The sequence below is a fragment of the Lepidochelys olivacea genome (genome assembly GCF_965140295.1).
Source record: "Lepidochelys olivacea isolate rLepOli2 genome assembly, chromosome: 20".
Taxonomy (NCBI): Eukaryota; Metazoa; Chordata; order Testudines; family Cheloniidae; genus Lepidochelys; species Lepidochelys olivacea.
Window position 1 is genome coordinate 1,798,383 of NC_140430.1, and position 26,173 is coordinate 1,824,555.

At 64.6% G+C, this 26,173-nt stretch overlaps 2 protein-coding genes across 5 annotated transcripts; both read left to right on the forward strand.

Moving 5' to 3' along the window:
- Positions 1 to 2,938: 2,938 nt before the first annotated feature.
- Positions 2,939 to 11,563, forward strand: PRPH (peripherin). Its single transcript, XM_084610589.1, has 9 exons — positions 2,939 to 3,497; positions 5,744 to 5,804; positions 6,590 to 6,685; positions 7,070 to 7,231; positions 7,462 to 7,587; positions 7,864 to 8,084; positions 8,313 to 8,362; positions 8,730 to 8,809; positions 9,370 to 11,563. Exons 1-9 carry the CDS (start codon positions 2,998 to 3,000, stop codon positions 9,415 to 9,417), a joined length of 1,344 nt encoding a protein of 447 aa, XP_084466715.1. The 5' UTR covers positions 2,939 to 2,997; the 3' UTR covers positions 9,418 to 11,563.
- Positions 11,564 to 13,016: 1,453 nt separating this feature from the next.
- On the forward strand, positions 13,017 to 24,395 carry TROAP (trophinin associated protein). Of its 4 annotated transcripts, none has more exons than XM_084610573.1 (17): positions 13,017 to 13,099; positions 14,326 to 14,615; positions 15,826 to 16,069; positions 16,756 to 16,925; positions 17,603 to 17,696; positions 17,947 to 18,065; positions 18,584 to 18,792; positions 19,161 to 19,207; positions 19,800 to 19,957; positions 20,340 to 20,433; positions 20,607 to 20,731; positions 21,293 to 21,391; positions 21,695 to 21,769; positions 22,166 to 22,273; positions 22,445 to 22,778; positions 23,044 to 23,255; positions 23,652 to 24,395. In XM_084610573.1, exons 2-17 carry the CDS (start codon positions 14,379 to 14,381, stop codon positions 23,745 to 23,747), a joined length of 2,421 nt encoding a protein of 806 aa, XP_084466699.1. In that variant the 5' UTR covers positions 13,017 to 13,099; positions 14,326 to 14,378; the 3' UTR covers positions 23,748 to 24,395. The 4 variants fall into 4 exon arrangements, with proteins under 4 accessions (XP_084466699.1, XP_084466701.1, XP_084466702.1 ...); XM_084610575.1 differs by having other exon boundaries at positions 19,164 to 19,207; XM_084610576.1 differs by having other exon boundaries at positions 15,850 to 16,069.
- The last annotated feature ends 1,778 nt before the right edge of the window (positions 24,396 to 26,173 follow it).

Here is a 26,173-nt window from a genome sequence, read left to right on the forward strand (position 1 = left end):
TAAGGAGCTTGAGGCAAGCGAGGTGTGGATGGGCCCCAGCCAAGGACAAAGTCCCCTCTCCCGCCACACAGGGCTGAGCAGAGGCTGCACCCTGCAGTGGGGCTGGCTGGGTGTCTGGGGAGGCCTGGGCCCTGCAGTGGGGCTGGCTGGGTGTCTGGGGAGGCCTGGGCCCTGCAGTGGGGCTGGCTGGGTGGGTCATTGACTGGTGGAACGGTGAGGCCGGAGGCGTCTGGGGGGTGGGAGAGCCAGTGGGTAGCGGGAGGCGGTAGGGGGACAGGGCTGTTTCAGGCTGGCTCTGTGGGCTGGGCTGGGAGCTCTCTGCAGGGGAAGGATCCATCAGGCGGATCCAGCTGCATTACCCCCAACAGCCCGGAGCCAGGCGGGCCCAGCTGCTCCACATCCACCTCCCCAGCACTTCGCAGCCACCCCGCTCTGCCCCTGCCCCAGATGGGAGGGGGTGCAGCAGAGGGAGCTGACGGGGGGTTTATGGCATGCGGGGGGGGGATGTTTGCAGCCTCCACTCCCACTCGTTGGCCACAGGCGGAGTTGGGGGGGGTTGGAGGGTCACCACAGCTTCAGCTCCCCGCTTTGCTTGATCCTGGAGGCACTGCATGGCTGGAGAGGGAAGAGTCCCGCTGTATCCGGAACGGGGCCTGGAGCTGCTCAACCCCTCTGCAGCCTGTGTGCGTGGAGGGGTGGGGGGGTTGCTGTTCGACCAGCAGCAGCCCCCCGGACACAAGCATCTGAGAGCTGGAGCTGCGCCCCCTCCAGGGGTCACAGTACAGGTGAGAGACGCCATGTCCTGCTCTGGGGCTGCAGGGCGTGGCTCTGCCCAGTGCCCTCTGGTTGGGTGCGGAAGAGGGGGCAGATCCCTGCCCAGCCCCCCCGGCTCCCTGGCATGTGAGAGGGTCTGGCTGTCAGCGATGGGCCTGGCTCAGACGGAGACGGCTGGCTGAGGCAGGGCAGGTTGGCAGCGCCAGGCTGTATCTTGTCTGGGGCAGGGCCGCCTGCTCCCCAAACAACAGCCCCCCCTGCCCCGCCCCACGGGAGGAGACCCACCGGGGGCTGCGGCGGCAGCTGCAGGGGGGCTCACAAACAGAGAGGGCGGAGGTGGGGGGATGCGTGTGCAAGCGAGCTGGAGGCGTGAGCCCAGCTCTGCGGGGACTGGACCCACCCAGCTGCCCCTGCCGCTGGGGAGGCGTCTGGCTGGGCTGGGCAAGGCAGTAACAGCACTGAAGTCCTGACCCGGGGGCGGGGGTTCCCGTTCACCAAAGCCCCCCAGGGCACCCCCAGGCTCCATCCACGTTGTGCTGTCCTCAGCCAGCTCTGGCCCTGTGTGTGTGACCCCAGCATGAGACCCCCCAGCCTGGCTCCTGGACACGGACCCACCCCCAGGGGAAGGAGCCAACACCCTGCCAGTCATGCAGGGAGTTTAAACACCACTGATGCCGGGCTGCTCTCTGCTGTAGCTGGGGAGAGGGGGGCAGGACCGCTGGGTTCTCTCCCCCCCCCCCCCGCTCGCTCTGGAAGTGGAGCGGGGTCTAGTGGCTGGGGGGGGGGGGGTGCTAAGAGCCCTGGCTTCTGTTGCCAGCTCTGGGAGGGAAGTGGGGCACGGTGGTTAGGGACGGGGGGGATGGTGGGTGCCAGGACTCCTGGGTTCTATGTGCAGGTCCGTGGGGCAGTGGGGCGCGGTGGTCAAAGGGGGGGTGGTGGGTGCCAGGACTCCTGGGTTCTATGTGCAGGTCCGTGGGGCGCGGTGGTCAGAGGGGGGATGGTGGGTGCCAGGACTCCTGGGTTCTATGTGCAGGTCCGTGGGGCAGTGGGGCGCGGTGGTTAGAGGGGGGATGGTGGGTGCCAGGACTCCTGGGTTCTATGTGCAGGTCTGTGGGGCAGTGGGGCGCGGTGGTTAGGGAGGGGGGGTGGTGGGTGCCAGGACTCCTGGGTTCTATGTGCAGGTCCGTGGGGCAGTGGGGCGCGGTGGTTGGGGGGGGGTGGTGGGTGCCAGGACTCCTGGGTTCTATGTGCAGGTCCGTGGGGCGTGGTGGTTAGGGAGGGGGGGGGATGGTGGGTGCCAGGACTCCTGGGTTCTATATGCAGGTCCGTGGGGCGCGGTGGTCAGAGGGGGGATGGTGGGTGCCAGGACTCCTGGGTTCTATGTGCAGGTCCGTGGGGCAGTGGGGCGCGGTGGTTAGAGGGGGGGATGGTGGGTGCCAGGACTCCTGGGTTCTGTGTGCAGGTCCGTGGGGCGCGGTGGTTAGAGGGGGGATGGTGGGTGCCAGGACTCCTGGGTTCTATGTGCAGGTCCGTGGGGCAGTGGGGCGCGGTGGTTAGGGAGGGGGGGGATGGTGGGTGCCAGGACTCCTGGGTTCTATGTGCAGGTCCGTGGGGCAGTGGGGCGCGGTGGTTAGGGAGGGGGGGGTGGTGGGTGCCAGGACTCCTGGGTTCTATGTGCAGGTCCGTGGGGCGCAGTGGTTAGGGAGGGGGGGGGATGGTGGGTGCCAGGACTCCTGGGTTCTATATGCAGGTCCGTGGGGCAGTGGGGCGCGGTGGTTAGGGAGGGGGGGGTGGTGGGTGCCAGGACTCCTGGGTTCTGTGTGCAGGTCCGTGGGGCGCGGTGGTCAGAGGGGGGATGGTGGGTGCCAGGACTCCTGGGTTCTATGTGCAGGTCCGTGGGGCGCGGTGGTTAGAGGGGGAAGGGGGGTAGCCAGCCCCTCCGGGAGGTCCCTGCGCCCCGCAGCAAAACTCACCCAGCTCCTCCGCCAGCCCCACTTCTCCGCCCCGGGATCCAATAGCTGACACCCCCCCACCCACCGTGTCCTGGGAGGGGGGACTCGGGGGGGGGGGCTGGGCTCCCGGGGCTCTGGCCGGCGGCCGGGGGGGGGCGGAGCCTACCCCCCCCCCCCGCGCTATAAAGCAGCAGCCCGGAGCCGGCGGCTCTTTCCATCGCCAGCCGCGAGGCCGGGCCAGGATCCGGATCGGGGCCGCCGCGCAGCAGCCATGAGCGCCCGGGCCACCTCGTACCGCCGCGTCTTCGGGCCGCCGCCGCCGCCGCTGCTCTCGCCGGGCTCGGGCTCCTCCGCCGCGCGCCTGCTGGGCGCGCCGGGCCCTGCGCGCTCCGCGCAGTGGGCGCGCGGCTCGTTGCGCGCCGCGCAGCCGGCCCGCCTGGCCCCGGGCGCCGCGCGGCTGGACTGGGCGCTGGCCGAGGCGCTGAACCGCGAGTTCCTGGCCACGCGCGGCAGCGAGAAGGCGGCGCTGCAGGAGCTCAACGACCGCTTCGCCAGCTTCATCGAGAGGGTGCGCGCCCTGGAGGCGCACAACGCGGCGCTGCGCGCCCAGCTGGGCCAGGCGCAGGCCCGCGAGCCCGCGCGCGCCGCCGACCTGTGCCAGGGCGAGCTGCGCGACCTGCGGCGCCAGCTGGAGCAGCTGGGCCAGGAGCGGGACCGCGCTCAGGTGGAGCGGGACAACCTGGCCGAGGACCTGGCCGCGCTCAAGCAGAGGTGAGGGGGCCGGAGTGCGGGGAGGGGGCGCGGGGGAGTGGGGGGTGGGTTATGGGGAGGGGGCGCGGGGGAGGGGCGGTAGGGATGGGGAGGGGAGTGGGGGGTGGGTTATGGGGGGGTGCAGGGGAGAGGGGTAGGGATGGGGAGGGGAGTGGGGGGTGGGTTATGGGGGGGTGCAGGGGAGAGGGGTAGGGATGGGGAGGGGAGTGGGGGGTGGGTTATGGGGGGGTGCAGGGGAGAGGGGTAGGGATGGGGAGGGGAGTGGGGGGTGGGTTATGGGGGGGTGCAGGGGAGAGGGGTAGGGATGGGCGGGGGAGTGGGGGGTGGGTTATGGGGGGGTGCAGGGGAAGGGCTGTAGGGATGGGCAGGGGAGTGGGGGGTGGGTTATGGGGGGGTGCAGGGGAAGGGCTGTAGGGATGGGCAGGGGAGTGGGGGGTGGGTTATGGGGGAGTGGGGGCGGGGGAGGGTCTGTAGGGAGGGGCAGGGGAGTGGGTGCAGGGGAGTTGGGGGTGGGTTATGGGAAGGGGGCACAGGGGAAGGCTGTAGGGGTCGGTGGGAATGGGGCACAGGAAGATGGGAGAGAAGAGGTGGAGGGGGCTGGATGGGGAGGGGGTGATGGAGGAAGGGTTACAGGTGAATGGGGTGCAGGGATCTAGGGGGCTGTGTCAGCAGAGGGGGGAGGGGATGGGGGTGCCGGGCGCTGAGTGCAGTGGGTAATGGGGTGTAGGGTGGGGTTTCTGCTGAGCTCCTCCCCCTGTACTCTTCCAGGGTGGGGGAGCTCGCTGGCTGGCTGATGAGAAAGGGGTGCAGGGGGGTGAAGGGCTGCAGTGGAAAGGGGGGCATGGTTTGGGGTGGAGGGGGTGAGGCTGGGGGGGATGTGGGGGATGAGGTACAAACAGGTTGTGTGGGGCATGGGGATTGCTTGAGGGTGCAGGGAAGGGGCCATGGGGCACACGGGGTGGGGTGGAAAGTGCAGCAGCGTTGGCTCTGTTTGGCCGATGTTCAGGGCAGACTCTGGGCCCCACCCAGCTGCAGCCCAGCCCCCCCCCCCCATGCAGGCAGAGCAGCTCTGAGGGCCAGTGGGCTGTGGGGGGCACAGGGTGAGGTTTGGGGGTAGAGCTGGGGCTGGAGAAGGGAAATGGGGAAGGGTGGTGGGTGGGCAGGAGGGGTTGGGGGGAAGGGAGGGGCTGGGAGGATTAGAGGGCAACTGAGGCAGGGATGGGTGGGGCCATAGGTGCTGGAAATAGCGGGGCTGCTGCACCCCCAGGCTTGAAGTGGTTTCCATTGTATACAGGCTTCACAGTTCAGTTCAATGGCTCTCAGCCCCTCCTCCCCCCCCCCCCCCAAAAAATTGTTCCAACCCCCCTGGGTGGGACTGGCCCCTCCCTTATAGTGTGGGCCTATGGCCTGGAGGGGACCCTGTCTGCCTTGGGGGAGGGGATATCCCAGCAGCCCCTGGGGCGGGGGGAGGTCTGCAGTCTGGGCACCCCCAGAGCAGCGTCCCCCAAGCCCAAGCACAAGGCGGAGTCGGCAGTGGGTGGGGCACTGAGCTGCTGCATCTGGAACTACGGCACCATGGGTGCAGGGGAGGGAGAGGGGCCCTGCTGCCCCTCTGGGCCCATGGGTGGGGGGGTGCTGCAGGGTGTGGCATCCCCCTACCCACATGGTCCCTGCAGATGACTGCAGGGCTGGGCTGCTGGCCCCCTGCTGGAGAAGCTGGGGTGGGGGGGGCTTCACAGCTGCTGCCCGCTGCCCTCTGCAGCTGGGAAATCCCCTGCCCCACTGTGATGGGGGGGGTCTTTATCCTCCAGGGGAGAGGATGGGGTGGGGGCTGTTCACAGTGCAGGATTCCCTCCCCAGCACTGCCCCACCCTCCTCCAATATACCGCAGGGCCCGTACCCCTGGTTTGGGGGGGTGGGGGTGGACCAATGCGGAGCCCCACTCCCCCCGCTCTGCTCAGGTGGGGCTCCGAGCTGGGGCACTTCAGGGGACTGAATTCAGCCATCCCAGGAAGCGGTGGGGGCAGAGAGGCCCCTCTGATCGCTGGCAGTGTTAGTCCCGAGGGGTGAGGGGCAGGTAGCATCCCGGGAGGGAGGACGTGGTGGGGGGAGGCTCACGGGGTGTTCAGGGAGCGTGCGCATGGGGGGTGCTGGCATGAGGGGGTGGGCGTGGCAGGGGCTGGAGGGAGCAGCGTGTGGGTGTGTCCTGCCTGCCTCTGACCCTCTTGCTGTGCCCCCTCCCCCAGGCTGGAGGAGGAGATCCACAGGCGTGAGGATGCAGAGAACAACCTGGTGCTGTTCCGGAAGGTGAGTGTGTGTTGGGGAGGGAGGGTGGGCTGAGGGGCTCTGGAGTCTGTTCACCTGCCCCCCCTTGTATGCACACTTGCACACACTCATACTTGTGCCTGCACTCTTGTTCACGTGCTTGTGCACCTGATCACATACACTTCTGCACGTTCCCATGTGTCTGCTCACACGCTCCCATGCAGCAAGCCCTGGAATCGATGGGCTCTCGCTGTCATTCACATGACACCGTGCCAGCCCCGTGCACTGAGGGGACACGTGGAGCCGAGAGCCGGGCGTCCCCCTGTCCAGGCCGCGTGTGCAAATCTGTGTGATCCAGAGCCCAGCTCTGCCCTGGCCTTGCTCTTAGCAGCCCTGAGCTGCCACGGACTGTAGGCATGGGGTGGAGGGTTGTGACTGGATCTACACCTGCCCCAGTGCAATGCACGCACCACAAGTCGTGAAGCCCTGTGGGCGCGTGCACCCAGGAACATCACCCATGCGATGGTGTCCACATGCTCCGCGCCCACACCCAGGCCTGTGCGCCTCCACGTACACACCTGCATTGGGGGAGATGCGTACGGCCCACGAGCGGTCACACAGGCACTTGCGTACAGGAATACATGTGCAAAAACACCCCCATATGGGCGCGTGTACACACACACAGTCCCCCTCCCCGCCACCTCCAAAAAATGCCCTCCGTGCAGGGAGAGGGCGGGGACCTGTGGGCCGGACTGCCCTCAGCGACCCCCCCCCACCCCACGGTGGGCCTGTCCCTGGCACTCGGCCCCCTGCCTCCCCCTCCACAGGATGTGGACGATGCCACCCTCTCCCGCCTGGAGCTGGAACGCAAGATCGAGTCGCTGATGGACGAGATAGAGTTCCTGAAGAAGCTGCACGAGGAGGTAGGGGGAAGGTGGGGGGCACAGAGGGGAGGCAAAGGAGGGAGGTGTGGGAGTGGGAGGGGATGGGGGGGACTCAGCAGTAGCCAGCTGTTCCCTGGGCTTGCCAGTGGCCAAGGTACCTTTCCGCCATCTCGTGGTGAAGAGCAGAACTGCAGTACAGCCCCACCCTGCGCCAGGCTGCCGCGCACCTGGGTGAAGGGCGGGCGGGGGGTGGCGGTGGCACAGACGGGACCCCAGTACTAGGCTCACAAACTTCTGGGTGCAGCTGGGGCCCCACATGCGTCAGATTTCAGGGCGTCTCATGGTCTCTCTTGTCCCTGTGCGTGTGGCTGGCGTGTCTGTGCGTGTGGCTGGCGTGTCTGTGCGTGTGGCTGGCGTGTGCAGGAGCTGCGTGACATGCAGGTGAGCGTTCACAGCCAGCAGGTGCAGGTGGAGATGGAGCCGGTCAAGCCAGACCTGACGGCCGCGCTGCGCGACATCCGCACCCAGTATGAGAGCATCGCGGTGAAGAACCTGCAGGAGGCCGAGGAGTGGTACAAGTCCAAGGTACTGGCCCCAGTCGTGGCCCCCCGGGGCGAAGGTGCCCCATATGCTCTCTGTGCCTGCCCGTGCCCGCAGGGGGAGCCGGGGGCGGAGGGGGCGGACATGTGGGGCACGGCTGCTCCTGCTGCGGGGGGAACAACCTCACCTGCAGCAAGCTCCCCCTGCACCTCGCTGGGGTGGCATTTTGGGGGGTCCTAAGACCCCCTCCCCGACACTCCCTCCCTCCCTCTCAGTTTGCCGACCTGTCGGACGCAGCCAACCGGAACCACGAGGCGCTGCGCCAGGCCAAGCAGGAGATGAACGAGTCCCGGAGGCAGATCCAGAGCCTGACCTGCGAGGTGGACGGGCTGAAGGGAACCGTGAGTACTGTTTGGAGGGGTGGGGGGACCCCAGTGCCCCATAGCACTGCTCTGAGGGAAGAGCGCCTCCTGGTGGAGCTCCCTGCAGCAGCTGGTTGTATCCCCTGTGTTTGAACTGGGAATCACAGTCCAGCTTGCTTTCTGCGGCACAGCTCCCCCCCGCCCCGCCCCAAATGGTGGGGAGCAGCTGCCTCCGGATGGGATGTAGAGGGAGCGGGGAGAGACCGGACCCCTTTGGACCAGGAGTCCGACGCCTGCCCTCCCGCCCGTGGCCAGAACGAGGCGCTGCTGCGCCAGATGCAGCAGCTGGAGGACCAGTATGGGGCGGAGGTCGGCAGTTACCAGGACACGGTGGGGCGGCTGGAGCAGGAGATCCAGCACCTGAAGGAGGAGATGGCACGGCACCTGCGCGAGTACCAGGACCTGCTCAATGTCAAGATGGCGCTGGACATCGAGATCGCCACCTACCGCAAGCTGCTGGAGGGCGAGGAGAACAGGTGGGCGTGGCACTGGATAGCCCGGCTGGCAAGTGCCACGGGGAGAGGGGGGCGGCACGGCTCTCCGGATGCCAGGAGGGTGCCTCTGTCGCAAGGGGTGGGGTATTGCAAGGGAGGGGGCTGCTGTCCACGCTCTCCTGTTCCCCTTCGTCTCCAAGGGGGCTGGGTGGGGTGAAGGATAAGCAGGGGCCTTCTGCCACTCATTGCGCTCTTTGACCCCTCCCTCAGGATCACGATCCCCATCCACTCACTGGCCTCCCTCAGCATGAAAACTTCGGGTAAGTGAGCAGCCACGTGGGGGTGTCTGTCCCTGCCTCCCCCAGGAATCTCTGCCCCTCCCCAGCCAGTGTTTTGGGGGCTCCCTGCATCCTTCCCCAGGTGTCTGGGGTGTCACTGGCCTCTGCCAATTGTGTGGGGTCAGCTGCATACAGCTGCTCTCGCTGGGGAACCTGGGAAACAACTCTGTCGCTGAGCAGTATCATTAGGGGCAGCACCTGTCCGTTGCGGGATCTTCCCCAGTTGTGGCCAGAGTCTGCTGTCCTGGTGCACACCCAGCCCAGGACTTGGAGGCCTCACTCTGGGGGAGTGGGTTCAGTGGCTGCAGCCCCTTCCTCTCTCATGGCCGCCCTGCACCCCCCTGCCCAGTGCCCGAGCCGGAGCAGACCATGGAGAGCCATACCAGGAAAATGGTTCTGATCAAAACCATTGAGACCCGGAATGGAGAGGTGAGTCTCCACCCCTCAGTGCGGGGAAGCCCCGGTCAGGAGAGGAGGATGGGGAGCTGTCAGGATGCAATGTGCCAAGCCGAGGGTATCGGGGTGTTGGGGGATGAGGTCAGGGCAGAGGTTCCCTGGGGGTTCAGCTGTCATTCAAATCCCAGCACATGCAAGGAGAAGTAGCAGTGTCTAGTGGTTAGAGCAGGGAGGCAGGACTCCTGGGTTCTATGACCAGCTGAGGGTGGAGTGAGCTAGTGATTGGAGCAGGGGATGGGACCCAGGACTCCTGGGTTCTGTACAAAGCTATTGGGGAGCATGGTGTAGTGGCTACAGCAGGGATCCCTAGGACTCCTGGGTTCTGTTCCTAGCTCTGCCTCTCTTGGGCTAATCGATTCCCCCTCTCTGCTGGGGATAGTGCTGGGGCAGGGGGCTTTGGGGGCAGGGCCTGGCGGAAGGGCTCCAGGATCCTTGGTGGCGGGGGACGTAGCCAGGCGCTGGGGCTGAGGGGATGGCGGGGTGGGGTCTAATCCTGCGGTCTGTTCCATCCTGCCCCTGCCCGCACACGGCAGGTGGTGACTGAGTCGAGGAAGGAGCAGAGAAGCGAGCTGGACAAGTGATCCCGACACCAGGCCTCTGCCCTGGACCAAGGCGATGGCGTGAAACTGACATGCAGAAGCCACTGCGAGACCCCTGCTGCAGCCCCCCACCTGCTCCCAGCCACACTGGCCTTATTACTACTGATACCTCTGACAGCCCTGCCACACTGCCCCATCCTCCCAGCCTGCCTGCCCCCACAGTGCACCCAGAGGGGTGAGCACAGCAATACCCCCTCACAGCCCAGGGGCAGGGGCTCCTGCAGGGAAAGGAGCCTGGGGGCCCTGCCTCCTGATCCCCCACGCCTTTGCCCCTCTCACCACATGCTGTTTCCTCTGTCCCACCCCTGTCCTGGGCACTTGGATCTGACCTGGCTGCTTTTCTGCTCCAGCTCTGCTTTGGGGAGGTAACTGACCTTCCCAGACTAGCCCTTCTGAGGGGGTAGAGCAGGATTAGGGTGACCTGACAGCAAGTGTAAAAAAATCGGGACAGGGGTGGGGGGTAATAGGAGCCTATATAACAGAGAGCCCCCAAATTGGGACTGTCCCTATAAAATCGGGACATCTGGTCACCCTCAGCAGCATCCGGCTCCCCCTCTGGCCACTGCCTGGGCTCTGCCCATACAAACCTCAAGACCACTACCCAGTCCCTGGAGCGACTGCTGAGACCAGTCCCCAGATCCGGGCCTGCTGCTCCATCCCACCACGATTCCCGCTCCCGAGGCAGAGGCCCTGACCAAGTTTGGTACCAAAGAGGTGTGATGCTGAAGCTGATGCCAGAGAGGCGTTGTCCTGGTTCCGCTCTTGACCCTGGACTGTGGAGGGGTGGTGCCTCCCGCCAGCTCTTCCCAGTGCTGACAGAGCACTAGGGTCAGTGCTGTACCAGAGCCTCCGTTTGCGAGTGTGATCCCAATGTCTGATTGCAATTCTTACGGCTGCTACTGCTGTCTGACACGGTGCCCATTCCCAGGGCGGAGTGCGGCCAGGCCCCAAATTCTGACCCTGATCAGTCCAGAAACTGCGTTTTAGGACAGAAGAAACCAATGGCAGGGACTACTCACCACGGCTGGATTTCTAGCCCCAGCGCGCTCAGCCTGGACTCCTGCTCCCCAGGTAAAGTCCCAATACAAATGGCTGATGTTGACGCAGTTCCTCGTCCCACTACTGACTCTTCTCATTGCTGCTGAATCTCTGAGTCGACTCTCCTTTGTGCTGCTGAGGAGCAGCTGGGCATGATCCCTTTCCCAGGGCTAAGGCCATGTTCACCACCCAGTACTGATTGATGCCTGCTGCCGGCTCCTGGCTCTGATTTCTGCTTTGACCCCAAATCCCAGCGCTGAAAGGGATAACTGCCACACGCTGCTCCACAACCGTGCCGAGTGAGACCAGGTGGGTGAGCTAATGCCCGTTACGGGACCAGCTTCTCTGGGTGAAAGAGACAACAGCAGTTGGTCCAAGAAAACAGATTAGCTCATCCACCTTGTGTCTTTAGTATCCTGGGCCACAACCGGCACTACTGAAGGTCCAGTGCAGTCCCCAATTGTGATTCCTTCCCCAAGGAGCCCTGCTGTGGTACTGAGTCTCCGTTCTCCTTTTGAACGGATCCCTGTCTGCCTGATAGCCCTCGTGCCTCTCTGGGATTTTAGACACGTTCTTAGTTCTCAGGTCCTGCTACGGGAGAGTTTCTTCTCCCAATTTTCGGCCCTCACTCTAATACTTGAACAGATGCATGGAACGAGGTTTCCTGCTGCTGAAATGTGCTGCTCTTCCATCTCAGTAGCGATTCCTGAGCCCACTACCTCCTGCTGTGCTTTTCCCATTCTGCTCCCACGAGTGAGTCCCACAGCACCTTCCTGAGCCTGACGGCTGCTAAATATACAGTCCCAAAATGCTTTACCCCACGGCCCGCCCCGCATGTCTGTGCTCTGGGCATAGGCCGTGCCTGACTCGGATCCACCTCCCTTGCCCTAGCTCTGCCTTTAACCAGGGGGCTGGGGTAGGGACCCCTCACCCTGCCAGAACGAGACACGCTGGAGACTCTGAGTAGGTGCAGGCTAGTTGCTTTGGTGCTCCCTGATCTGCCTGGACGACGAGGGTTGCCCAGCGCTCGGCCTTGGTGTTGAACGTGCCCTGTCTTGCTTTACTGGCCACTAAAGATCATCACAAGGAATCTCTGCGTCTGCCTCTTGTCTGTGCCTCCTTGTCCCAGTGTCTGGTATCTCCACCCAGGGGCAGGGGGGAGAGGCCTCAGGTTTGACCCCTTCAGGCAGTGCCCACCAAAGGGCCCCTGTCTGAGGTGAGTTGTCAGCTCTTAGGCCTAGTGGGCAAGTGGTGCCATCCCAAAATAACCTCACCCCACTTGGACCTAGCAGACCTCCTGGGTTGGCAGCCACTGTGGGGGGGGCCAAGCTCCCTGCCTGTCCCTTTAGGGCAGCATGAGGTGTGGTGGTGGCGATGGGTGAGGGGGAGCTCGCCCATGCTGTGTCTGCTGGGGGGGTGGCGAGAGGCTAGATTCAGAGGAGGGCCCTACAGGCAGTAGTGCCTCTTCACCCCTTCCACTGCAGCTCTCGGCCCTGGCCAGCTCCCCGCTTCCAGGGAGGGGATGTCGTGTAGGAATCCAGGCGGACCGCGGAGTAAGCTGTGGCCATGCTGCACAGTGAGATCCAGGCGCACAGGGGGGATCTGGGCACAGCAGTGCCACAGGGCTGTCCGTGGGGCTGTGTCAAGCTGTGCCTGGTTGCCAAGACCTCGCACCATGGTATGACCTGGCACCATGGCACGACGCTGCCGTCTGACCTGGTGGAGCTAGCCGAGGGGCGACCTCACAGCAGGATGGGCACCAGCCAGTGACTGACAACCATGGGGAGTGTCTGGCATGGCCCAGTGCCAGGGCCTGGCCCCCTGGCATGATGCTGCAATGTGACCAGGAGCCGGGCCCTGACCCCTGTGGGCCCTTGGCGTGACCTGGAGCCGGGGCCGTGGCCCCTTGGCGTGACCTGGAGCCGGGCCCTGACCCCTGTGGGCCCTTGGCGTGACCTGGAGCCGGGCAGTGACCCCTGTGGGCCCTTGGCGTGACCAGGAGCCGGGCCCTGACCCCTGTGGGCCCTTGGCGTGACCAGGAGCCGGGCCCTGACCCCTGTGGGCCCTTGGCGTGACCTGGAGCCGGGCAGTGACCCCTGTGGGCCCTTGGCGTGACCTGGAGCCGGGCAGTGACCAGGAGCCGGGCCCTGACCCCTGTGGGCCCTTGGCGTGACCTGGAGCCGGGCCCCAAGACATGGGGGGGGGGGGGTCTCAGCGCTCCTCCCACCCGACCCGGCACATCCGCCCGCCGCTCTACCCACGCCCTTCTCTATGGTCTATACGGCCCAGCTCCCTTCAGCTCAGATCTCGCGAGATCGTCGACTTCCGCTGGGCGACCTTGTCCCGCCCCCCCCGCGCGCCTGATAGGCCGGAACGGCAGGCGGCCGGTGGGAGGGGCGGACAGCGCCGACCAATCAGTCACCGCAGCTCCGCCCTACGCCTTGCGTCGCCCTGGCCCCGCCTCCCTTGCTTCCGATTGGCTCGCTCTACGATCGACCCCGCCCCCCAGGCGGAGGCAGGTGGCCAATCAGCGCCCTTGGTATTTTACAAACCGGCGGGGAGCTGCAGCCTGGCCCCGAGCCGCTGGGCTGAGCGGGGCGGACGCAACCGAATCAACCGGGAGCAGGTGGGGTGGGGGAGTCCTGGGGGGCGGGGCCGTCCTGGGGGGCGGGGCCCTGGGCTTATGGGGGGGGCTCCCTGCCTCGGGGGAGCCCGGAGGGGGGTCCTGGGTTGGGGGGTCCCCGGCCTTAGGCTCCCGAGGTGGGGGCAGGAGAGGGGGGACCCCCGGGGGGTTCCTGGCATGGGGGGTGTTTGGGGATGAGGTCTCCATGGGGGGGCCCTGGGGTGGGGAGTAGGTGGGCACGGGGTGGGGTTCCCAGTTGTGGGGGGTCTCTGGGGGTGTCAGGCTTGGGGAGTGGGGGGGGCCCTGGCCTGAGGATGAGGGAGGCTGCCAGGTTGGGGGCAGTAGAGGGGGGGATCCCCCCCCGGAGAGTGTGGGGATGGGGTGTACTTGGGGAATGCCTTGGGGTGGAGAGCATCCAGTGGGGGATCCCTGAGGTGGGGGCCTAGGAGGGGAGTTGGGAGAGGGGTTTCTGGGGGCTGTAGTGGTTGGATGGGTCCCTGGAGGGGTTTCCCTGTGGGGGGAGGTGGGGTTCCCTGAGAGCAGTGGGGTGGGGGAGTCTCTGGGCTGTTGCCCAGTAGGGGGCCCCCTGGGGACCAGCAGAGGGGGGTATGGGTGGGGGGCAGTAGTGGATTGTGCAGAGCTGGGGCAGGGGACAATGTGGTGGGCCGCACGGAGGAGACGGTCGGGCAGAGGTTGCAAGTGGGTGCAAACTGCCGGGACTTGTTGGCCTCGGCCCTTGGGGTGTGGGTGAGCCTCCCCTGGGGCCGGGGCTGGTGGCGTTATGCACAGGGCAGAGAGCCTGTGGCTAGTGTTGACCCTTCACTAGCCGTGCAGCTCCCTGGCTGGGCCAGAGGTGATGGGCTCCGTGCGCCGCAGCATGAAATAGGCGAGTGAACTGGGGCAGACTCTGCAGTGGCCAGGATCCAGCCACACGGGGCATTGCTCTGGGCCTGTAGCCAGTCCCCAGCCGGCTCGGGAGGGAATTCCCCCTGGGCTAGTGCTGCCAGCTCAGGTCTAGCCAGGGGGCTGGACTTGAGGAGCCCAGCAGTGGGTCTCCTCTGGCGTGGTGGGGAGGTGATTACGCACTCTGCATGTTACACTCTCTTCAGCTCCTGGGAGCTTCTCTTCTGATGAAGTGAGCTGTAGCTCACGAAAGCTTATGCTCAAATAAATTTGTTAGTCTCTAAGGTGCCACAAGTCCTCCTGTTCTTTTTTTCTCTTTCTCCAAGTGCAAATGCCAGGAAAGGTGCTGCGGTGACTTTGCTTGGTGCAGCTGTCAAAAATGGCCCAGGTCGGGAAGAGTCCGGAATGGGCTTCCTTTGCCCACCCACCTCAGGGCAAATGGAAAGGGAGCTGCTCCCTGGACAGGAGTGAACCGCAGCTGGGAAAGGAGAACGAGCCGTCTGCCTGGGACGGGTCAGACACGCGGAGCCGCAGCAAGATCCCTGTCCTGTCCAAAAGCCGCCTGCCCCCGGACTTCCAGCAGCTGCACCAGGCCTGGGAGAGCCAGTTCCAGAAGGTGAATGGAGGGTGAGGGGCCAGCCTCGAAGCACCATTTGTTGGCTGGTCCCTGTGCTTGGGAGAGAGCTGCATGGAAAGAGGAGGAGAGAGGAGGAGAGAGCTGGGGCACAGCCGAGACACACAGCAGGGGCCTGCGCCACTGTGGAGTCTAGACCCCTATTTACCCCTCTTGGGCGTGGGAGCTGGTACGCTCGGCTCGCTTGGAATGTGCTGGCTTCCGAAACAGGGTGCTGGTGCCTATGTGCTCCCGCTGATCCACAGCCCCCTTTAACAGGGGCAGGGCAAACTCTGGTGCCTCAAGCCCCCGGGAGCGCGGCGTGAAGTGCCTTAACTGCCCAGCACATTGTTAGCAGATAATCTGACTCTGGTGCATCTGATCCTGGCTGGTACAATGTTCTAGCCGATGCCCCCTCTCCGGGTCATATGGCCACGGCTGTGATCCACTGGGAGCATCACTAAGAAGAGCCGGGGTCACCTGGCAGGGTGCTCTGAGCCCCCCTTCCACTGGGATGCTGTGTTCCAAGGCACAAAATAGCCCACATTTCTTGTGCTGCAGCTTCGGGTGATTATAGCCCTGGAGCAACAAGGTGATCATAGGCTGTGGGGGCGTGCCCGTGGTTTGACACTAGTATGGGACCAAAATCTTTATTAAAACGAGAAAAGTGGGGGTGTGGAGAAAGTGGTGGGTAAGAGCAGGGGAGACAAGCCCCTAGGTTCCGTAGCTGTCTTTGGGACAGGGAGTGTGGTGTAGTGGTTAGGACATCGGCTGGGAGTCAGGCCTCCTGGGTTCCATTCCCACCTCTGTGACTGATGTGTGATGTCAGGCAAGATGCTTCCCCGCCTAGTGCCTCAGTTTCCCCCTCTAATGGGGATGCATCTCTTGCTCCTTACGCTTATGGCAGTAGGTAGAGGACAGGCACGACGCACGGTGCCCCAAGCCGCGTCCATGCTTGTCACTGCGGTGTAGGTACGCCTGGCAGCGAAAAGCTCCGGCCCTGGGGAAAGGCTCTGGCAGCAGGGAGTCAGCAGGGTCCGACGCTCGGTAGCAGCGTAGACATGGGAGGTGCTGCTTGTGTGCACAAAGCCGTGTTGGGGTGTCCCCGGGGGCTCAGGTGTGGATGGCACTTGCCTCAGCTGGGTCTCGCTGTCTGTGCAGCCGTGCTCGTGGGGCGTGCAGCGTTCGCACTCTGCATGCCTTCATCTCCCAGGTGACTGCTTTTCTGCCCTGCCAGGGGAAGGCTGCCGGTAAGAAGCCCTGTCCGCAGACCTGTCCCTTTAACCTGGCCTGCAAAGGGGACAAGTTCCATATTGATATGGCTGCAGCCGCGGAGCTGCCGGCGGGATCCCCGGAGCTGCCGAGCAGAAGCCAGCCCGGAGGCCCCCTGGAGGAGATACACCTGGGGGCAGCAGCCCAGAAGACCCCGCCAGGCACCAGCCTCCCCAATGGCAAAGGTACCCGCTCTTGTGCTGAAAAGCCGTGCTGGTGCAGTCCCAGCCTCTGCCAGCAGGGGGCCCCAGGCTCCTTTCCTGACGTCTGTCTCCTGCTGTGATGCTCTCACATCTCACAAGCTAAGCAGGACTGAGCCTGGACACCGTGTGGATGGGAGACCTGGCGGGACAACTGGTTGCTGCAGGAAACTGTCCTGGCAACTTGTACTTGGGGGCTCTTCCCACTGACTCAGTGCTGGCCCTGGTCCCCCAGTGTGGGCCTGGGGTGCTTGGTTGCAGGAACAGGGTAGGGGGCTGCTGAGCACAGTCCCCTGGGGCGCGGTGCAATAGGAGCACCATCTTTCTGATGAGTGGTGAGGCCCAGGGACTGGCTACCTCTGCCAGGTGCCACGGCACATTTCCCAAATGCCCAGGCCCAGAACCCTGGCATTTCATTGGGCATTGGGCCACGTGTCCTAGCCCAGCTCCGGTACGTGCATTCATTGCCCTGGCAATGTCAGCTGCCTCTGGGATTCTTTGCTGTCTAGCCCTGCAGCGGTGGCCGCGTTTCAGAGCGAGATGATCTTGTAAAGCATTTTGGGGTCCTTCAGGATGAAAGACGGGCTAAGATCACAGGATGTGGGGGGCCAAGCTACCTGTGGCTTAGTGGTCCCGTTTCGGCCCCATGACCACCGTGGTATCTCTTGCAGAAGTTGGCCCAGTGGAGTTCGTGGCTGACCCGGCGGCTTTGGCCAGCATCCTCTCCAATGTGGGGCTGGCAAACAGCACGCTGGGTGTGGCCAGGAAACCCAGCCTGGCCCGGCGGGTCCCTCTGAGGGGGAGCAGGGGCAACTCGGTCCACGCCAGCGGGTCTGCACGGGTAAGTCCTGTCATCCCGGGCCCAGCGGTGGAACCAGCTCCCTGCTTACACTGTGGCTGGCTGGCTGGCCCGCCCTGTTGTGGGTCCACCTGGCTCGCTCTGAGCCCTGGGGCCGGCACACAGTAGGGTCAGCACAGGTCCTGCGGTAGCTCATCAACTCGTGCTGATGGGCCATGGAGGGAGGGGACCCTTCTTTTAAAGGGACAGTGTTATGATGAAAACTATTAACAAATTGTCCTCCTTGTAAGCGGGGGCGGGGGAGTGGGGGGCTTGGTGCCAGGACTCCTCCCAGAGCTGGGGCAGAACCCAGGAGAGCAGGGTCCAGTGGGCTAGGGCGAGGAAGGGCCTGGACACTAGGACTCCTGGGTACTACCCCCGATTCTGGGTGGAGAGTGGGGTCATGGAGGTGGGAGTCCTGGGTTCTATTCCTAACTGGCTACATTGCCTCAGTTTCCCCATGTGTAAGAGGGAGATGACGGCCTCCTTTCTACGGTGGGCTGAGGTCTGAGCTCCTTTGTCTGTAAATTGCTTTGATGTCTCGAGGAAGTTCTGACTTCTCTGCTTTTCTCCTGAACACAGCGAGCTTGCAGCCCCCTCACACTAGGGCTTTAGTAAGGGGTGGGTCAGGGACCCACTTTCCTAACTGGCCTTCCTGGCTGCTTCTCTCTTTCCCCCAGACTGTGCGTGGTTCCCTGTACGTGGCCTCGGGGACCCCTGCCTTGTGCCCGGATCCAGCCCGCACCTCCTGCTTCTCCCGGCTGGCAGCTAAAGGTACAGCCCCTGGCTCCTGCAGCTGGGGCCCGGGTGGCCCTGGGTAGGGTGGATGGTGCAATGCAGGAGCAGCTTCCCCAGAAGGTGACCTCTTGCTGCAGGAAGCTGCCTGCATGGGGGAGAAGGGAAGGGAGCCTGGCAGCATCTGCTGATCCTGGGCCCTTTGGCATCATTAATATAGTGTTGATTGCTCCCCGGGCCTGCTCTCGGCTCGCTGCCTGACTTCTGCCCTCTCTGCTCCGGCCCCCAGATGCAGCTCGTCGAGCCACACAGGATCCTGCTCAGCACCGTGGCCTGCTCCTTAAATCTCAGCAGATCCAGGCCCTGTCAGCGACACTGCGGGACTTGGGGTCCCGTGCCCAGCCCGCGGTGAGTGCTGGCTGGCTCCAACCTTCCTCTCTGCCTGGCTAGAGATGCCATCGGAGGGCAGTGGGACACCCACAGGGTTTGGAGGGGCTGCACTAAGTCCCAGCTCCAGCTGGCAATGCCCCGCTGCAGAGGGGCCGGTGCTGGAGGGGGCTGTCTGCCTCCAGTGCTTAAGGAGGCACCCTGGGGCTGGCAGCTGGGAGGGGCCTCGGGGGGGTGGGGGAGGGTGCAGGGGACTCCTCGTATTAGCCTCGTTCCCTGCGCAGCCCACGGCACTGGGTTCCTCTGCTCCAGAACCCGCCCTAGTCCACACCTGGCCTGGGCCAGCTGCCGCGACTGGTGCCTGCCGTTCCCGCGGCCCCTCAGGGTGGGTCACCATGGGGCTGGATGCGTTCCGTGGGTGATGGGGTGCCCATCTCCAGGGTGGCTCGGATGCTCCAGTTCCTTCAGTTGGGGGCAGGGCGCTGTGGGTACCATGTGCCTGCCCAGCCCCCCTTGAACCAGGTTTCTCTCGGCGCCAGGGGCACCCCACTCTGCAGAGACTGGGCGCAGGGGCGAAGGAGGCATGTCGCGGGCGCCCGCGTCCCATTGCAACGGCGATGCAGAGTGAACCAGCCAAGAGCCAGGAAGCCGGTGGAACCAGGGACCAGTCTAGCAATGGCAGGCCGGGGTCCTTGAGCGATGGCAAAGGGGGCAAGGCTGGCACTGGGGGGCAGAGTGCAGCCCACAGGTGACAGGGGAGCGCGCCATTAACGGGTACGGGGGAGGAACATACCATTAACCGCCCATCGCAGCTCTCGTGGCTCTGTGATCGGCTGGAGGTGCACAGCGTGTACCTGGCATTCCCAAGGAGTATCTGCAGCCAGCACTGGCCACGTCGCGTCGTCTGGAGCCAGGTTATGATGGATTATACGGGGGGCCCTGTGCTGACACCCGGCCAACTCTCTACACACACCTCTGCTCCCTGCTGGGATCCTGAGCCGGAGGGTTCAGACCCAAGGGGCAGGGGAGCCTGGGAATTGGGTGGCAAACAGCGCCCTGCACCTGCCCGAGTCGGCAGGGGTGGGGAATGAGCAGCCCCTGTTTTCTCTGCTTCAGCAGCAGCTCACCCTCAAGGACGGATCTCATGGGAGCATCAGAGACAGGTAAGATCCCATGTCCCGTAAGCCTGGAATAGATCCCAGGAGTCCTGACTCCTGCTCTAACTCACCAGACCCCACTCCCCTCCCAGAGCTGGGATAGAACCAAGGAGTCCTGACTCCCCTGCCCAGCCCAGCCCAAATTCCATCTTGTCTTATGAGTGATGCAATGTCGGGCACTTCCACAGGCTACCGTGATGCCCTTGTCGTGCCTCCCCGGTCCCCGCCCCCCATGGCTGATGACCAGGCTTGGAGGGGTTAGATTGATATCAGTCAGTGTCAGGACGTGTGTTTCACTGGAATCCACGAACACACCACCCATTGGAAGCGTGGCCAGCCAGAGCCGCCATCCAGCCCTTCCTTGGCAGGGCTGGGCGTGTGATGTCCATAGTTTGTGTTTTAAGCATTATAACCGTTTTGAATCTCAACATGTACTGTCTCCGCTCCGCTATTTTCAGAGCTGCAGGGTCAGACCATTTAAATTGCTGGAAATAGGGAAAAACGCTTAAAAACATTGATGTTAGCCATCAGAAATGTAAACCAAACCGGACTCCTACCGAGCCAGTTGCTGACAGTCTCCTCTCCCCCGTCCCTGCAGAGGAGTTCATGCCAGACCTGGATGCCCTGGCCAGCGTCCTCTCCAACGTGGGACTGAGCCACGCTGCCCTGGGGCCCACGGGGAAGCTCAGTCTGGCTCGGAGGGTGCCAGTGAAGGGGCTGCGGGGTGTCCCGCCCTCCACTCAGGGGAGCCCCACGGTGAGCTGTTCAGGGGTCTCGAAGCCTGGCCTTGTGGCTTGGTCCTTGTTGGGGCAGCTGGTGCTGGGGGCACTGCCTCTGCCCGGCGCTTTGTGGGATCCACACCCGGGGGGCTGGCACCAGTGGGGCAGGAGGAGGGTATCTGGTCCCAGGATTCCAGCAGCTGGGCTGGCCCCTCCAGCCGTAGCGTGGCCCAGCCAGTGCCTGCGGTGATGGGGTTAGGTGCAGCCCCGGCTGCTGAGAGGTGGGCAGGGTAGCAGCAGCCCAACACAGGGGTTTGGGGTGTGCCTGGCCCTGGCCTCTGGCCCACAGGGGCTCAGCACCCTGCCCTTGCCATCTGCAGAGCAGAGGGGGCTGAGGTGGCCTTTTCTCTCCCCCTCAGGGCAGCAGAACCTCGCTGCTGAGACCTCAGATCAGCGTCCCCCCAAAGGGCGACTTCGGCCACGCCTCCTGCTACTCCACGCTGGGACTTAAAGGTACAGACCCCTCCCCTGCTCCTGGGATCCAGCGTGGGGGGTGGGAGCAGATGGGGGAGGGTCTGTTTGTGCTTGGGCTCTGGGGGTTCCTTTTTATGCACGAGCCACAAGTCCTGGGGGTGGGGGGGAATTGGTGCCAGGGTTCACTGCCTTCAGCCTCCCCTTCTCTCCAGGTGCTGAGGCCCTGGATGGCCTCCAAGCAGCCCAGCTGGCTGGCACGCCCAGGACCCGGGAGATCAGCCGCTCTTCGCCCTTTGGCTCCGCCAGGAGGGTGCCCGTCACGCAGCCCCAGTCCCTGGTTTGTACCCTTGGGCGGGGCAGGGGGTGGGAATCTCCTCAGGGAGGGGTTGGTCTGAGCAGCTCCTGTCACCCGGACCTGCCCTCTGCTCAGCTGGTCCCCACCCTCACCAAACATGACCCATAGATGGGACCCAGGCATTCCCTGGGGTCTGCCTAGGAGTTAGAGCCGGGGGGCTGGGAGCCAGGACTTCTGGGTTCTGTCCCCAGCTCGGGAAGGGGAATCTAGTGGGTTGGGTGAGGCTGGGAGCCAGGACTCCTGGGTTCTCTCCTTGGCTGTGCTGCACTCACTGGTCCCTCCCCTGTCTGTGAGGCAGGGGCCTGCCAGGCTGGGCCCTGTTCAGCCCTGCCTGGGGTCTGTGTCCACAAGTCCTAGGATGGACTCACTACGAGTCCTAGGATGGACTCACTGCAGCGCCTGGCTCTCCAACCAGGGGAGCCCAAAGAGAGCCTGGCCAGTCCGTGCAGGGTCTGTTCCCTGGGGTGCGGGGCGGGGGCAGCCCCAGTGAGACCCAGCCCCATGCGCTGGGCGCTGTCCACATGAAACCTTCTCCCTTCGCAGCGCCGTACCTGCTTCTCCACCCGCCGCCTGGCCGTCTTCCCCCGCACGCCCCGCACCGAGGGGGCCCTGGACAAGCGCCCGGCACAGGGAGTGCTGCAGGTGGGTGGGAATGGGGCTTTGGGGGGCAGGAACAGGGACAGATCAACTTGGTTCCAGGGTGCTGTGCCTGGATGCGGGAGGGACCTGGCTCCTGGGCTGTTGGGGAGCAGTGGCCCTGCTCAGGGTCTGAAGGGTGGGGTGCCCCCTTGCTGACAGGCAGGCTCAGGGCTCTGCCAGCCCTTGCCTCCCCAGAGCTCGCTGTCCAAGCCCCAGAACAAGCCGGGCTTCTGTCTGCAGGGGTGGTGGCGGTGGCTACATCCCATTGCCTGTAGGCCTTCGCTGACCCCGTGTTCCCATTTCTAGACCCCAGCCAGGTGGGCCGGCGGCCTCTCCCCGGAGCCCAGAAGCCCTGACCCCGATGAGACAGTCCTGCCCTTGGTGAGTGCCCTGGGGCTGCGGGGGCGTGAGGAGACCCAGCCGGGGGATTCCTTCCTTTGGCCAAATGCCAGCTGAGCCCATCCCACTCTGGGACAGCAGCCCTGGGAGGGGAGGGGGCTGCAGTGGGGTCTGACCGATGTCTTGGGGGCTGTGTGACTTCCCCCCTCCAGGATCCTCTATCCTAGCTGAATTTGGGCCCCCCCATGGCAAAGAGCATGGGGTGGGGTGCTGAGTGGGGGTTGGAATTGGACCGTCCTGCAGCTTCTGTGGGGAAGATCATTCCGTGCCCCCACCCCCCGGGAAGGGCCTGGGCTGAGCTCGGGCGGGGGCCCTGCAAGCGGGGAGGGGGTTCCGTGCTGGGTCTGGTCCCACGCCCCTGATGGTGCCTCCCCCCAGGAGAAGATCGTGGTGCGGCTCTTCGGGGACGGGGAGAGCCAGGTGGCCACAGAAGCATCAGTGAGGAAAGCGCTCGCCTGGCCTGGCGAGGGGGGCAGCAAGACGCAGGTAGGAGGGGGGGCCTGGCTCGGTCCTGCAGGCATGGGGGGGAGCCCCCAGTCTCCTGGGGGCAGCATGGCCTGAGAGGCCAGCGTGGTGGTGAGGATAGGGTGGGCTCCCTTGGATACTGGGGGGGCTGGGCTGGGGGGGTCCTGTTCTGACTCTCTCTCCTCCCGGCAGTGCATCGAGTTCCTGGCCCGGCTCCTGCGGAAGGAGGTGGAGGGGGCGGGCGGCTCCTCCAGCCTGGATGACCTCCAGAGCCTGCTGGCTGCCTGTGCCCCGTCGCCCAGGCCCCCCCGCACGCCCCCTCCCCTGCCAGAAGCTGGCAGCAGGCTGAAGCAACTCCCCTCCACCTCTTCGTGCCAGGACCCTGCCAGCAGGGCAATGCCCCCGGCCAGCTCTGCGGCCTTCCCTGCGGCGGGCACCACGCTCACCTTCTCCTCCCAGCGGCCCGTCTGCTCCCACCCTCTCATCCACTCCCTGAGGTCCCCCACCGCCAGCGGGGGTGCTGCAGGTAGGACATGGCTCCTTCACCCCGTCACCGAGTGCCCCCAGGGGCTACAGGGCTTCTTTGGACCCCCCTGTCCCCGTCCCCATCTGCCGGCTACCTGGCTACTGAGCTGATGGGAAATGGCCAATAGGGGGCGCTGCCTCCAATCCAGCCCCGGGGTGTTCAGGTCTCCATTTCTGCAGCCCCTGTGGCTGGCCGGACCCGGGGGGAACCGGACGGACTGCGGGCTCCAGGCCCCCGGGTGGCTCACGTTCCCTCTCGCCTGCAGGGGCCAGGGCTGCCCCTGCAACATCCCCCTCCCGCGTGGCCCTGGTGAAGCAGCGGTTCAGGGACCTGCTCCGCGCCCCCCAGCGCTTCCAAGAGGCCTGCCTGGACGACGAGTGTGCCTTCTACATGGGCCGGCCCCCTGGCAGCCAGGCCCCGGCCCCCCGCTGCTGTACGGACCCTGTGGCCACGCTGCTGGAGGCCCGGGAAACCACAGTGAGTCGCTGGCTCTTCCCCCTCAGTGTCTGTTCCCTGGGGTCTCCGGCATTTGAGGGGTGGGGGCTGAGCCCTGGTGCCAAACCAACTGGTCCCTGGGGAAAGAAGAACTGAATCAGGATTCCTGGGTTCTCTCCCAGACTCTAGTGGGTTTGGTGGGGGGGGGGGGGGGGGGACCAGGACTCCTGGGTTCTCTGCCTGGCCCTGGAAGAAGGAGCTAGTGGTTTAGTGAGGCGGATGCTGGGAGCCAGGACTCCTGCTTTCCAGTGCCCTCTCCTCCCCATGCTTGGCATAGAGCCCAGAACTCCTGGGTCCCAGCTGTGGGCACTGGGAGGGGTGGGGGGGGGGCAGCGTATGTCATGAGATGAGATCCCAGCCTCAGTCTCTCCCCTCCAGCACTTTATCCCCATCGTGCAGCCGGCACCTGGTGGCCCCCCAGGGGAAGCCAGGAGTTCCCTACAGGCAGCCCTGCCGCTCCAGCCCTTGAGATGACGGAGGGGAACCAGACCCGCTTGAGCTGGTGCCCGCCCAGGTCCTGCCACAGATCTGCTCCCCACTGGCAGTCATGGCAGGGGCTCCCCCCCCCCCAGCACAGGTGGGGTCTGGCATGCCCCCCACCTGTGTCCCATGCCAATGGATGGGCCGGGCGGGCACCTCCTGTTCTTCGTTCCAGGGGCACATCGGTGGCACCGGGCGGGCCCCACGTCACCCTGGCCAGTCCAGGACTCCTGACCTGAGGGTGGCTTCTGTAGCCAGCCCCCCCCCGCCCCGAACCCCTTGCTGGAGACGCCACCTTGAGCACTGGGGGGCGAGCAAGGCAGCCTCTGGCGCCCCCTACTGGCGTCTGCCCAGCTGCTGCTCAGGCCAGGCCTGTCACATCACCTGCGTACCGGAGCTCCCAGACCCGCCAGCTGCCGCTAGCCTGGATCGCGGCCTCTGGGCCTCTGCGCCTTCCCGTGTGATCTGCAGGCACGTCAGTGACCCCTGCAAAGTCTCTAGGACCTCCCTGGGCCTAGCCCCGCCTCGGCCCCTCTATTTATTACGAGCCCAAAGCCTGGGGGGCTGGGAAGCAGCAAACTCATTTTGAATGACGAGCTGTCTGTTACTATGGCACCCTAATAAAGTATTGTTTACACTTGGCTGCTGTTGTAGGTCTCCTGTTTTGCTATAGGCCCTACAAGCTCTGCAACAATCATGCACCCTTATCCCACCACCTAGATACTTAAGAACTGCCTAGGGGAAACTGAGGCACCCTTCTCTCTCCCAGGGCCAAGCCGCAGGCTCCTCTCCCCCGAGACTGCTCGCTGCAGTCCGCAGGGGGCCCCCATTACTGCACCATCCTTCTCGCTGGTCACGCACTCCCAGGGGTTAACCACCCCCCGAAACCGCTCCTCTCTGAGCCTTCAGCACTCCTGGTCCTTGTCAATCCCCCTTCATTTTACTGCTCCCCTGTCACTTACTGCAGGAAGCGCCATCCGCGGGGTCAGTACATCCCACTGCTGCCACCAGCTGTCACGGAGTCCCCGAGCGAGGCTCTGGCCCTGCTTCCCAACAAACCCAGGCAGGACTCTGGGGGAGTCTCCTTTCTGTGAGCAGCCTGTCTTCAGGACACACAGCTTCCACCTTCCTGGGTCTGACCTCGGAGCATTCAGCCTCCTCTGCCCCTCCGTGTGCTTCCCCCAGCGAGTCCGCCCAGGCGGGGTCCTGGGGAAGCCAGAGGGTCCTGCCCCCCAACTCCGCAGTCAGACATGACTCTCAACCAGCCAGTAACACAGAAGGTTTATTAGACGACAGGAACATGGTCTAACACAGAGCTTGTAGGTGCAGAGAACAGGACCCCTCAGCGGGGTCCATTTTAGGGGGCAGTGAGCCAGACAACCCCGTCTACACTTCACTCTATGTCCCAGCCAGACCCAACCTGCCTCCCCCTCCAGCCCCTCCTCTGGGCTTTGTCCCTGTCCCTGGACAGGAGGTCACCGGATTCCTTTGTTCTCCAACCCTTTAGCTCTCACCTTGCAGGGGGGAAGGGCCCAGGCCATCAGTTGCCAGGAAACAGGGTGTCGGCCATTCTCTGTGTCCAGACCCCTGCACACCCCTGCCCTCTAGGACTCTGCAACGATCATACACCCTTACCCCACCACCTAGAGACTTAAGAACTGCCTAGGGGAAACTGAGGCACCCCCACACTATTCAGAGGAAACATTAAGAACAGTCCTGCTTCGTCACAGGTGGTTACACTTCCAGTGGCTTCGCAGCTGCGCCCCTTCCATAACAGCCCGGCCCCTGGAGCAACGGGGCTGCAGGAGCTGCTTCTAGGGTGGAGCACAGCTGCTGTTCAGCAGCCTCCCCGAGCTAAGAGCAGGGGTGAGGGGAGTGGGAGGGCATCTGATCCCCCTGCTGGGTCCGGGGAAAATGCCTGGTAAGGGCAGGCTCCTGCCTCTGCCCAGAGCTGGCTGCACTTAGCAGGGCCTGGGTTTTGGCAGATCTCGCCTGTTGAGGGGAAGCTGCTGTAGCAGCCCCTGGCTGGGCGTTTAGCGGGGTAAGTTACTGCCAGGAATGAGGGGCAGCAACCTGGGGGGTCTGTGCTGGCAGAGCTCCCTGGTGGTGTCTCAGGCGAAGGGTGGGCCTGGCAGCCAGCTGTCTGGGCTGGGCGAGGGCAGAGAATGTGAGCATGGCACTGGGAGAGCTGGGCCTAGGACTCCTGGGTTCCATTCTCATCTCTTCCCCTCCCTGCCGCCCCCCCGCCTCACTTTCCCCACCTGTAAAACCGGGAGGATCCCAACCCCATCCTGGGGGAATAATGAACCCAGGCTCATCAGAACAGCCACAGGAGGTGGGGGAATACCCTCCCTGTGCCCAAAGGGGAAACTGAGGCAGAGACGCACAGTGAGTTGTCTGAGTCCACAGGAGAGCCGCAG

Bases quoted from the DNA above. Each gene is read 5' to 3' on its own strand.
- PRPH (XM_084610589.1), top strand. From the start codon at position 2,998: ATGAGCGCCCGGGCCACCTCGTACCGCCGCGTCTTCGGGCCGCCGCCG. The intron at 7,232-7,461 runs GTACTGGCCCCA...CCTCCCTCTCAG, and splicing joins AGGAGTGGTACAAGTCCAAG to TTTGCCGACCTGTCGGACGC. The intron at 8,363-8,729 runs GTAAGTGAGCAG...CCCCCTGCCCAG, and splicing joins CCTCAGCATGAAAACTTCGG to TGCCCGAGCCGGAGCAGACC.
- TROAP (XM_084610573.1), top strand. From the start codon at position 14,379: ATGGCCCAGGTCGGGAAGAGTCCGGAATGGGCTTCCTTTGCCCACCCA. The intron at 17,697-17,946 runs GTACAGCCCCTG...TCCGGCCCCCAG, and splicing joins CTCCCGGCTGGCAGCTAAAG to ATGCAGCTCGTCGAGCCACA. The intron at 21,392-21,694 runs GTGGGTGGGAAT...TCCCATTTCTAG, and splicing joins CGGCACAGGGAGTGCTGCAG to ACCCCAGCCAGGTGGGCCGG.